Raw genomic sequence first — 10,614 nt, 5'->3', positions numbered from 1 at the left:
CGTGCCGGGGGGCGGGCCGTGCCGCAGAGCATGCCGGGACTGTGGCAGACCCGGTGCGGCGCCGTTCCGGGGCTGCCGTGACGTCACGCACTCGTTTTACCGGCCAGTGAAATGACGTCACTACCGACCCGTCCGGAGCCCCGGGCCAGGGCTGACCCTTCCCTGAGGCTCCGCAGAGGGGGCGATGCCCCGGGGCTGCTCCATCCCTTCCCATCCCGTAACCCCGGTGCCAGCCTCCTCCCGGGATGGGAAACCCCGGGCGGCCCCATCCCGGTCACAGCACACCCGAGGAGCGGAACGCCCGAGCCCGTGGCTTCCACAGGGAGCCAGCAGGAACCTCCCCGGGTGCCCCCTTGGCGCCATCCCGGCAGCTCAGCACCTCTGGGGAGGGCACTGAGGCTTTGCTGAGTTTGCACCAGTGTGGTTTTGTGAGAACCCGACTGATAAACACTCCTACTGCCATGATTCCTGAAGAGTGGTGTGAGATACACACACACACACACACACACACACACATCTATATGGGGAATAAGATACATACACACACACACACACATCTATATGGGGAATAAGATACATACAGTGTGAATACATACAGATTCTCACCAAGGGGCAGCTCCCCCATCTGCTCTGGAACAGTCAATCTGCACAGACACACGCTGGAGCCCTCCTCCAGTCAATAAATAATTTAATGAGGTTACATTTCTGCAAGAACACACGAGAGGCACCCACCCCCTCCCCACCCGAGCCCAACCACAGCTGCACCAGAAGGCCACAGGAATGCAGGGATCTTCACAGAAGATATTGCTCCAGGCCCAGACCCTGGCACATCCAAACACCTCCCCGGGGCAGGGGGACAGCACCCCAACCCCAGGCAGCACCAGCCAGCCCACACTGCAGGGATCATGCATTTGGGGAAGGGGAGAGCCCAGGCCCACAGGTACCAAGACACAGACAGGCGGTGAGATGGAGGGGAGGCTGGAGCAGGGCTGGGGTCCCTCAGCAGAGTTGGGGTCCCTCAGCAGAGTTGGGGTCCCTGCAGCACCTCCCTGCTGCCCTCAGAAGGGAAGGCGCTTCAGCTGCTCATAAGTGATAAAAAACTGGAGGGCAGGAAGGTCAAGGAAAGTGCAACAAGCTCCTCAGCTCTGCCTGCTGTCACCAGCAGAAGCCCCTTCTCCAGCGGCACCATCTGGGCTGCACTGGCAGGAGAGGTGTGGGACAAGGGCTGCCAGGGGAAGGAAAAGGCTGACCCAGCAGCAGGCTGGCCCAGGCTCACCTAGAGCCCTGAGAAAGGCAGGTGGCCCCAATCCCAAGCTTCTTCAAAATAAACCAGGGAGCCCATTCCAGAGGGCAGCAGTGCTGGCTCCACAGAGCAGCTCAGCACCCATCTGGGAGCAGCAGGACACTCCCCAGGCTGCCCGAGGGACACGGGAGCTGATCAGAAACCACAGCACCCCCAGAGCTCGGGACAGAGGAGGGGGCTCAGGCCAAGCACATGAGCAACAAACCACCACAGCCCCCTGTGCTGACACCCCCCAGCTGCCAGCAGCAGCAGCTCCCAGCCACTGGAGCCATCCTGTGTCTGTCCCAGCAGGACTGGGGGGCTGAGCCCTGCACAGCCTGGCTCCCAGCCCCCCCCAGCAGCAAACTGAAGGATATGATGATGTTCCAGGGTCCCAGCCGAAGCCAGTTGGGCCAGAAACCTTTATAGAGGGCAGAGAAACCCTCACTCTTCCACGTCTGGGAGGAGAGAAGAGACAGATGGGTGATGAGGCACAGCAGGTCCATGCTCTGCTCATCTCCCTAAAGCCACGTGTGACACAAGGGAGCTTCACCCCTGCTGCAGGAGGTGCAGGTCAGGCGTGTGAGGTGTCAGGTACAGAACAGGAACCCATTTACACTGCACTGCCACCAAAGGTTGGTCCCAGCTCGGGAGGATGCTCAAGCTGACAGCTACCCCAGGACAGGGACTGGGCCTCTTCAAACACTCACTGACCACCAGGTCCTGTCGCTGTGGAACCTGACTGCTCTGTCAGTGGTGCTGAGCTCTGCCTCCTCGAAAGAGGGCCCTGCCCCCCCTCACCTTCAGCAGCCCATCCAGGGTGCCTCTGTAGAGCTCCGTGCTGCCCACGATCGCCCGCTGGTTCATCATCCGCGTCCGCACCACGTCCACGGGGTTGGATGCAATGGCCCCTGCCAGCCCACAGGTGAAACTGGAGCTGCTCACGCACCAAAAGAGAGGAGGAACAGCTCTGAACACGGCCCAGACACGCTGAGACACCAGCAGGAGAGAGAGCATCCCTCCTACATCCAATGGAAGGCACCTGGGAGCAGAGGGCAGCTGCAGGAGCCATGCCCGAGGCAGGAGGGAGCAGCAGCACCTCTGGGCAGCACTCAGCTGAAACCAAGCTGGCATTTCACATCCCCACAGGCTCCCTGCCAGGCTCCTTCTTCAGGCAGTCCCTCTGGGGATACTTGTCAGCCCCCACAGCACATCCCTCAGAAGTACCAAGCCTGTCCTCTGCAGCTCCAGAGCTCCAAATCCCACCTTGCCCAGCCTGGCAAGCACAGCAGCAGCAGCAGCAGGAAATACTCACACGAAGTGGGCAAAGATGGTGTCCCCCATCAGGCCTGACAGAATCAAGTGCTTCTTGGTGATGTCGTAGACTGGCAGCTCCACCCCAACCACGATGGCAGCTCTCTGAGCTGTTGGCACAACCCCCTGCAGAGCAGAGACCCTGCTCACAAACTGCTGCCTGAGGCACAGCACCTGATGCAGCACCACCCCAGCCTCCTCTGGAGCCTTTGCTGACAACCCAGCCCCTGTCCCCTGCAGCTGCCCCCAGAGCCACTGCTCTGTCCTACCCCTTACCCCTGGCATGCTCAGAGGGTCCCAAGGGGTCTAGGACTGAGTAGGGTGGGGACCAATGTGGTTGCCTGGTAGCCAGGAGCAGAACCTGGCTGCTCCCCGTGGCTCAGAGCTCTCCTCAAGAGCTGCACTGGGGTGTAGGAAAGGAGCTGAGGGAGGGAGGTGTCAGTGCTGCTGCTGCTGGCAGGGCTTCCATCACTGGTGCTCACCCTCCAGAGCCCCCGGGTGCCCTCCTGCTGGTAGATGTCGATGAAGCTGCCGATCATCCCACCCTGGAACAAACTGCCCTGAGCCTGCATGCGGATCTGCAAGAGAGGGGAGAGTCTGCTGGGAGACAGAACAGCAAGGGAACTCGGAGCAGGCAAAGCAGGCAGCGAGTGGTGAGGGAGCAGGGACAGCACCGGGGGGGAAGCAAAGGGCAAACCCCAGAGGGCAAAACTCATCCAAGACAGAGGAGGGAACAGGCAAGGTCCTCCTGCTCTGAGAAGGTTGATCAACCCAGGGAGGAGCGTGGGGCAGACCTGCAGGCTCCCTTTGCTCAGAGCAGAGGGGTCCTGACCCCCCAGCAAGGCCACAGAGGGCAGGAAGGGGAGCAGGCTGCCCCCAGGCTCGCTGGCTCCGTACCCCAGGCAGGACAGCAGCCAGGACTCACCTTGAGGACATCTGTGGGATTGGCAAGCGCAGAGGAGATGACCCCAGACACCACACCACAGATGACGTTGATGAGCAACGTTTCATCTGCAACCAAGGAAAGACAAGTCAGAGGCTGAGAAGCCCCAGGGAAGGTGCAGAGCTGGCACCGAGCAGGTAGGAGGCTCCAGGCAGAGCAGAGAAACTCAGGGCCAGTCAGAGGGGGTGAGGTGAGGCTGCCCCAGGTGCCACCAGCTCCTGGCACAGTTGTCCCCACACCCGCTCTGAAATGCTCAGCCAGGAGCTCTCAGAGGGTGCTGCTGATGGGTCTGGCTGGTTTGGAACCAGGAAAGCCTGTGACGTGTGACAATTTTGAACAATCATCTGAGATTTGAGCCTCCAGTGATGCATTTCTCATAACGGAGAGAAATAAGCCAGGAAAGAGGGAGACCAGGGGAGGGAGAAGCCAGGAGAGGGACCTCCTGAAAGCTGCCACCAACTGGTTCTGCTCAGGAGCCCCAGCTGGGCCATGCTCAGAACACAGAGGGCCCAGGTGACCCAGGCAGAGAGCTGTTAGATGCAGTTAGTTCTGGGGGGTGGGCAGCAGAGCCCAAGGCTCCCAGGCCCAGGGTTAGGGTGATGGTTACGTTGGGACAAGGCAGAACCCTTGGCAGGTACTGACCCCAGCACTTCCCCGAGGAGACCAGGCCACTGCCTGCCCGGGCCTGCAGGACACAAAGGTTCAGGAGCTGAATCCCAGGGCTGGAGAGGCTGCAGCACGTGGAGCTCTTCCCTGGGGCTGGTCAGGAGCAGAGAGGAGCCTGGGGCAGCGATGCCCCAGATTTTGGGGGGTTTTTGGCTCCGAGGTGACAGCGCAGGGCTAAGGGCAGGGGGAGGGGGCTGCTGGGGGCTGCAGGCAGGGCCAGGCACATGAGAGCTGCACAAAAACCTCTCCTGGCTGCTACGGACCCGGCAGAACCGCCCCAATCCACAGCTGGGGGGAGCAGAGGAAGGGATGAGCAAAACCACGCGGAGCAGAGAGCCTGGGGGGGGTCCCACAGCACTGTGCCCCCTCCAGCACCCACCTTCCATCCGATCCACGAACAGCCGCTTCAGGCTCTGATAGATCCCGATCTTGATGGTGCCGTAGGACGCCTGCCGGAGCAGCGCGGGGGCGATCCTGGGGAGGGGACACGGACACAGACACTGACCCGGCGGCTGCAGCCCCGGCACGGCCACGGGCCGGGAACGCGGGGACCGGAACCGGGATGGGCGATGGGGAGGACGGGGGGAGCTCTGGGGCGGGATGAGGGGGGAAACGGGAGGGCGGGGAGGGGAGCCGGGGCGGGTGCAGCAGGGGAGAGGGCGATCAGGGACGGGGAGCCGGTGAGGGGGACCGAGGGGTCCGGTTCCGGTGCCGGTCCGGTGCTTACCCCGAGTAGAGGGCGCGGCCGCCCTCCTCCCGGCAGATGCGGAAGAGGGCGTGGAACATCCCGCGGTACCGGACCTCACGGAACCGGGCATCGGTGCTCTGACCCTGCACCTGCAGCCGCGTCTTGGTCAGGTCCACGGGGAAGGTGCCTGCGGGGAGAGCGGCCCTCAGCGACCCGACCCGAACCGAACCGGCCCGGCCCTCCCGGTTCCCCTCCACACCACCCACCCCTTCAGCTCTCCTCCCCGCCGCCGCCTCCTCACCGAACTCGGCCACGATGGAGGCGAGTCCGCCATAGACGAAGGGTTTCCAGTTGAGCGCGGACATGGCATGGCGGGGCGGGGCCGCGCCGGGACGCACCGGAAACGCTAGGGGGCGTACCGGGCAGCGCCCCCTGCCGGCACCGGGACCCCGCCCACAGCGCCCCCTGCCGGCACCGGGACCCCGCCCACAGCGCCCCCTGCCGGCACCGGGACCCCGCCCACAGCGCCCCCTGCCGGCACCGGGACCCCGCCGGACCTGGCGGTACCGCAGCGTCCCCCCCCCATCGCCATGATGTCCGCCCCCCGCTGCCCTCCAGGGACCGTTCGCGCTGCCCCCCGGGGGCAAACCGGCCCCGTGCCCCCATCCTGGTGTGGGGAAGCTGGCCCGTTACCGGGCCCCACCCCGGATCCTGGCGGGAGGTGGTGTTTTGTGTGGGTAAACCCGGAACTCTGCACTTCCCGTCCCCACCACCCGGTTCCACCCCATCACCCCGCAGGTTCTGAGTTGGATGGGGAAGACCACTGTGGCACAGTGCCGGTACCGGAGGGAAACGCTGCTCCACAGCTCACTTTTATTATAAAAAATACACCCAAACCAGGTTTATTTACACCAAAATGAACAGTGCAGCGCTGGGACCCACTGCACAGACAGACGTGTGTGTGCGTGTGTGTGTAGGTCCAGACCCAAATCCAGCCCCTGAGGTGACAGAACCACCCCAGGACCGGGGGCTTTGGGGGGCACAGAGCAGCCCCATGACCCCTGACCACGCCACAGGATCCAGGGAAGCCCCACGAGGCACCAGGGATGGAGGAGGAACCACATCTTGGTCCCGAGGGAAGGGTGTGGGTGCTGTACCCCCTCCCTAGAGGTTTTGGGGCAGGGGGTTCTCTCCTCAGCTGCGGGTGGAGCCCCGGGCAGAGCCCCGCTGCTCCCCGTGCCGGGAGTGGGGCTCCCTGGCCCCGCACTCCCGGGATCTGCCCCCCTTGGGACACTCTTCCCTGGATCTGCCGTGTCCCTCGCCCCTCCTGCCAGCCTCCTCCCTCCTCTCCCTCTCCTCCCGCCACCCCCCGTGTCCCCTCTGCTCCTGGGCCCTCTTTTCCCCTCTCCTCTCCGGTGAAGGCCTCCGGTGTCTCCGCTCCTCCTCCTCCCGCTGGGGCCTGCTCCCAGGTTTCCTCTCGGATCCCTTCCCGTGTGGTTGGCTCCCCCCTGCATAGCGCTCATAGCCCGGGTCCTCCTTCTCCTTCTTGATCTTCACCCTGGGCTGCTCCTCCTCCCCAGGCTGGGTCCTCTTCCCTGCCCGGCTGCTGGGCCTGGGACGCTCCTCTCTGCTCCTCTCCTGATCTGAAGGACAAGATCCATCTTCCAGTCCTGGAGCATCACCCCAACCCCCCGAGCTTGGCACCTTCCCAACCCCACTCCCACTCCAAGTTTTTCCCCCAGGCTCCACAGCCCATTGTCCTCCCCTCTCCCAGGGATCCTGCTCTGCTTCCAATCCCAACATTTTTCTCCCCCAGCTTCAGCCATCCCACACTCGTGCATTCTTCCCAGCCAGGCTGCCCCTGGCACTTCTGGAACCCCCAGCACCATCTGGGTGTGCTGCCCTGGAGCAGCCCAGGCTGGAAGGGACCTTTACAGAACACCCAGTCCAACTTCAGCATCAGTCCCCAGCCCCAGAACCTCCCCAGGACCTGCTGGGTTCATGTTCTCTCTCTCAGAGACCACCCGACGGTCCTTCCCAGCACCCACAGCTCCCCTGCCCCACAGCAGATGTTGAGGTGATGTGGCACACATGTCCTCAGCCCTGTCCCTCTCCGTCCCCCTGCTGACCCAGGACAAGGGATGAATCCAGGCACCCAGACACCCCTCAGGAGATCACAAAGCCAAGCTCGGGCACTCAGGATGTTCCCCCCTGACCCGTGGTGTTCCCCCAAGCACGAGGGCTCTGCAGATGCTCCTGCCCACTGTCCAGGCCAGCAGGACCACTCCTCACCTTTCTGCTTCTTCACAGGCAGCTCCTCATCTTCAGACATGGAGTCGGATGAGGTGTGAGGGGGGGTTTTAACTCCACAGCCCTTTGCATGGAGGGTCCTTGTGATGTCATCCAAGTCATCCGAGTCCTTGGGGGGACGATAGTTGGCAACATGGTCCACTCGGATCGTCCTCCCCTTGATCTGTGAGGGCAGCCAGGCTGTCAGCAAGGACATAAACCCTCCTGTGCTGTCAGGGGTGTTGGGGGCACACAGACCCCCCCAGGCTGTCAGGGGTGTTTGGGGGGTACAGACCCCCCGAGGCTGTCAGGGGTGTTTGGGGTCACACAGACCTCCCCGTGCTGTCCGGATGCTGTCCCGGCAGCACCTCACTCACTTTGATCCCGTTGAAGTTGTCAACAGCCAGGATGGTGCTCCTCTGGTCCTCATAGCACAAGAAGCAGAAGCCTTTGGACTTCCCGGTCTTCTTGTCCCGCACCAGGTTGATGTTGACGATCTCCCCGTACCTGGAACACACCCTGAGCACCGGGAGCCGACACAGGGGCAGGGGGCCGGGGGCCGCGGCACTTACTGGGAGAACACGCAGATGACATCGCCCTCTGTCAGCTCGTAGGGCAGTCCGCCTGCGGAGAGAGGAGAGGAGAGGAGGGGTCTCCGGCACCGCCCGAACCCGGCCCATCCCATCCCGGCCCATCCCGGCCCATCCCGGCCCGGCCGGTACCGATGAAGATCCAGGCGCTGTCCTTGTACTCCGCGTGCCACGAGACCGCCTCCTGCACACCCAGCTCCGCCTCCCGCGCGTTCAGCTCGTTGATCAGCTTCACCTTCGTCAGGGGGCTGGAGGGAAGGGCGAGGGCAGCGTCAGCACCGGCGGCGGGAGCGGCCGGACCGAACCCCACCGAACCGAACCGGTCCACCTCCCCTCAGCGCCCCGAACCTACTTCATGTTTGGCAGCCGCGCTCGCTGCGCATGCGCGTCCCACCTACCCCCGCGACGGGAACTGACGAGTGTTGCCGAGCCGGGCCGAGTCGAACCGAGCGCAACCGAACGCGATCGAGTCGCCGCCGAGCGCAACCGGTTGGGGCCGAGCGCAATCGAATGCGGCCGAGTCGAACCGAGCGCAGTCGGTCCGAGCCGAAGCGGTCCGCGCAAAGCAAGAGCCGTGTGAGAGTGTGGCCGCAGAGCCTTTATTGGGGTGACCGTGACAGAGCCCGCGGGTCCCCGCTCAGCACGGGCAGGAAGCTTTAGTGCCGGTATCGTGCGCCGCCTCCAGCCGCCGGGCCTGGCCCTGCCGCCCCTCCAGGTCCCGGCAGAGCAGCGAGCGCTGAGCCTTGAGCCGGCAGGCCAGGCACATGAAAATGGCGTCCACGTTCTGGCTCTCCTGAGGGTCCTTGGCCGAGGTCTCAAACAAAAGCATGTTGTGAGCATCGGCGAACTTGAGGGCCATGCTGGAGGGCACTTGGATCAGGTCTTTCAAGTCACACTTGTTCCCCACCAGCACCCTGGGGACGAGGGGGGGCACAGCGTGCCCGTTGCACTCCTCGATCCACATCTTGAGGTTGGTGAAGGACGTCATCTTCGTGACGTCGTAAACGAAGACCACGGCGTGCACGTTGCGGTAGTAATGCTCCACCATGCTCTTCCGAAACCTCTCCTGGCCAGCCGTGTCCCACACCTGCACCTGGGGAGCAGAGCAGAAGGACAGAAGGCTGGAGGAGCACTGAGGGACCAGCCCGGTCCAGGGGGCTGCCTGGGGAGTTGGCTGCTGTGCTCATCTCCAGGCAGGGGGACACAGGAGGGGTCCCTGGGGCTCTGTGAGGCAGGGCACAGGCCAGGAGAGCCTGGCAAGGAGGGGAAATCCCTTATGAGACAAACCTGGATGGATGGATGGATGGATGGATGGACCAATGGGCAGATGGATGAACAGATGGATGAATGGACCAATGGATGGATGGATGGATGGATGGATAGATGGACAGATTGATGGAGTTCCCAAAGTCTTTCAGAGTGAAGAATGCTGGCAAAGAAGAACTGTTCCCTCTGGGCAGAGCGGGAACTGGAGGTTCCTTCTACCACCTCTCGCCTCCCCTCTAGTTCGCATTGTCCCAGGAAAAGGCCAATTTGCTGCACTGCCTCCCACTTCTGGCTTCTGGAACACAAGTAATACCCAAAGGTGGGAAGCCTGGTGACATTTTTTGGCTCGGGGAGCTGAGAGAGGCTCCGTGCCAGCCTGCACACAACCACAGCTTTCAGACAGGTGTCCCGCTGCCCTTCCTGCAGCAAACCCCTCCTATTCCCCTTCTGCTGGAATCGCACCTCCTCCAGCCCAGCACAGCCCAGCTGCCCAGCCCACCAGCCCCCCGCCTCCCAGCCCACCACCATCTGCTCCCCCCAGGTCACTCCAGTGTCATCGCACGGCTCCTTCCCTCAGTTCCCTGCCCCCTGGCCCAAGCTGGAGCCCCCCCTGCCCTGGGAGGACCCGGGGATCAGAGGAGGGCAGGAGCTCTGCACCCCTCGGGCTCCAGCGCTGCGCAGGGAGGGTGACAGGGTGGCGGTGCGGGGGTCCCTTTCCCCGCGTCCCTGCCGGGGGTGGGCTGGCAGCAGGACAGTCCCTGCGAGGGGCTGGGGGACAGGGGGGGGGTTTGCCCGTAGCCCACCTTGATGCGTTCCCCCTCGATCTCCACCGTCTTCTCGCGGAAGTCCACGCCGATGGTGGCCTCGGTCTTGTCGGGGAAGGTTCCCCCGCAGAAGCGGAAGGTCAGGCAGGTCTTGCCCACGTTGGAGTCCCCGATCACGATGATTTTGAAGATGCGGGTCTGCACGTAGGGCTCCAGGGAGGGCTCGGGGCCCGGCGGACGCCCGCCCCCACCGCCCGCCGCCATCGCCTCACCGGATCATCGGGCCTCGACGCGATATGCGCCGGTACCGGTACCGGCACGGCCCGAAGCACCGGCACGATCCTCACTACGGCACCGGCTACGGCCCCGCCCCCGGCCCCGCCCCACGCACCGGCACCGGCACCGCCCCGCACAGCGCCCTCTGCCGGACCCGCCAGGACCCGCCCGCACAGCGGTACCGGTCCGGCCGCTGCCCCCCCCGACCCCCCGGAACCGCAGCCCGCCGGGCCCGACTGCCCGCACCCCACCGGCAGCCATGAGGTGGGCGGGACACGGAGCCTGTCCCGCACGGAGCTTGGGGACACCCACCCTTGGTGGGTGGCACCGGCTGGGAACCGGGGGTCCCCGGCGTGTACCGGGGGGCTACAACTGCACCCGGGTACTGCGGACGCGTCCCCGGGAGCCGATCCTGTGCCGGCAGCGTGTGCCTGACTCCCATCCCCGGTCACAGCCTCCACCAGGGACCCCCGCAGGGATCCCTCCCTGGGGACGGCGCTGAACTGAGGCTCCCATGATGGACCCCCCAGATCCCT

At 64.2% G+C, this 10,614-nt stretch overlaps 3 protein-coding genes across 5 annotated transcripts; all 3 read right to left on the bottom strand.

The window, feature by feature from the left end:
- Positions 1–697: 697 nt before the first annotated feature.
- Positions 698–5,287, bottom strand: SLC25A14 (solute carrier family 25 member 14). 3 transcript variants are annotated; one of them, XM_030449262.1, is made up of 10 exons: positions 5,195–5,283; positions 4,933–5,080; positions 4,585–4,679; positions 4,182–4,298; positions 3,522–3,607; positions 3,079–3,174; positions 2,598–2,722; positions 2,084–2,219; positions 1,660–1,740; positions 698–1,100 (listed from the first exon to the last, which is right to left on the bottom strand). In XM_030449262.1, the coding sequence occupies exons 1-10, from the start codon at positions 5,256–5,258 to the stop codon at positions 1,059–1,061; spliced, it is 990 nt and encodes a 329-aa protein (XP_030305122.1). In that variant the 5' UTR covers positions 5,259–5,283; the 3' UTR covers positions 698–1,058. The 3 variants fall into 3 exon arrangements, with proteins under 3 accessions (XP_030305122.1, XP_030305124.1, XP_030305123.1); XM_030449264.1 differs by lacking the exon at positions 4,182–4,298 and having other exon boundaries at positions 5,195–5,287; XM_030449263.1 differs by lacking the exon at positions 3,079–3,174.
- A 454-nt stretch (positions 5,288–5,741) lies between these two features.
- On the bottom strand, positions 5,742–8,155 carry RBMX2 (RNA binding motif protein X-linked 2). Its single transcript, XM_030449418.1, has 6 exons — positions 8,149–8,155; positions 7,905–8,105; positions 7,755–7,806; positions 7,560–7,689; positions 7,186–7,366; positions 5,742–6,536 (listed from the first exon to the last, which is right to left on the bottom strand). The coding sequence occupies exons 1-6, from the start codon at positions 8,153–8,155 to the stop codon at positions 6,088–6,090; spliced, it is 1,020 nt and encodes a 339-aa protein (XP_030305278.1). The 3' UTR covers positions 5,742–6,087.
- A 197-nt stretch (positions 8,156–8,352) lies between these two features.
- RAB33A (RAB33A, member RAS oncogene family) lies at positions 8,353–10,196 on the bottom strand. The gene is made up of 2 exons (XM_030449265.1): positions 9,842–10,196; positions 8,353–8,865 (listed from the first exon to the last, which is right to left on the bottom strand). The coding sequence occupies exons 1-2, from the start codon at positions 10,064–10,066 to the stop codon at positions 8,410–8,412; spliced, it is 681 nt and encodes a 226-aa protein (XP_030305125.1). The 5' UTR covers positions 10,067–10,196; the 3' UTR covers positions 8,353–8,409.
- Between the last annotated feature and the right edge of the window lie 418 nt (positions 10,197–10,614).

Source organism: Calypte anna, chromosome 4, assembly GCF_003957555.1.
Source record: "Calypte anna isolate BGI_N300 chromosome 4, bCalAnn1_v1.p, whole genome shotgun sequence".
Taxonomy (NCBI): Eukaryota; Metazoa; Chordata; class Aves; order Apodiformes; family Trochilidae; genus Calypte; species Calypte anna.
The sequence above is the reverse complement of the archived record's forward strand: the minus strand, read 5'-3'. Positions and strand labels throughout refer to the sequence as shown.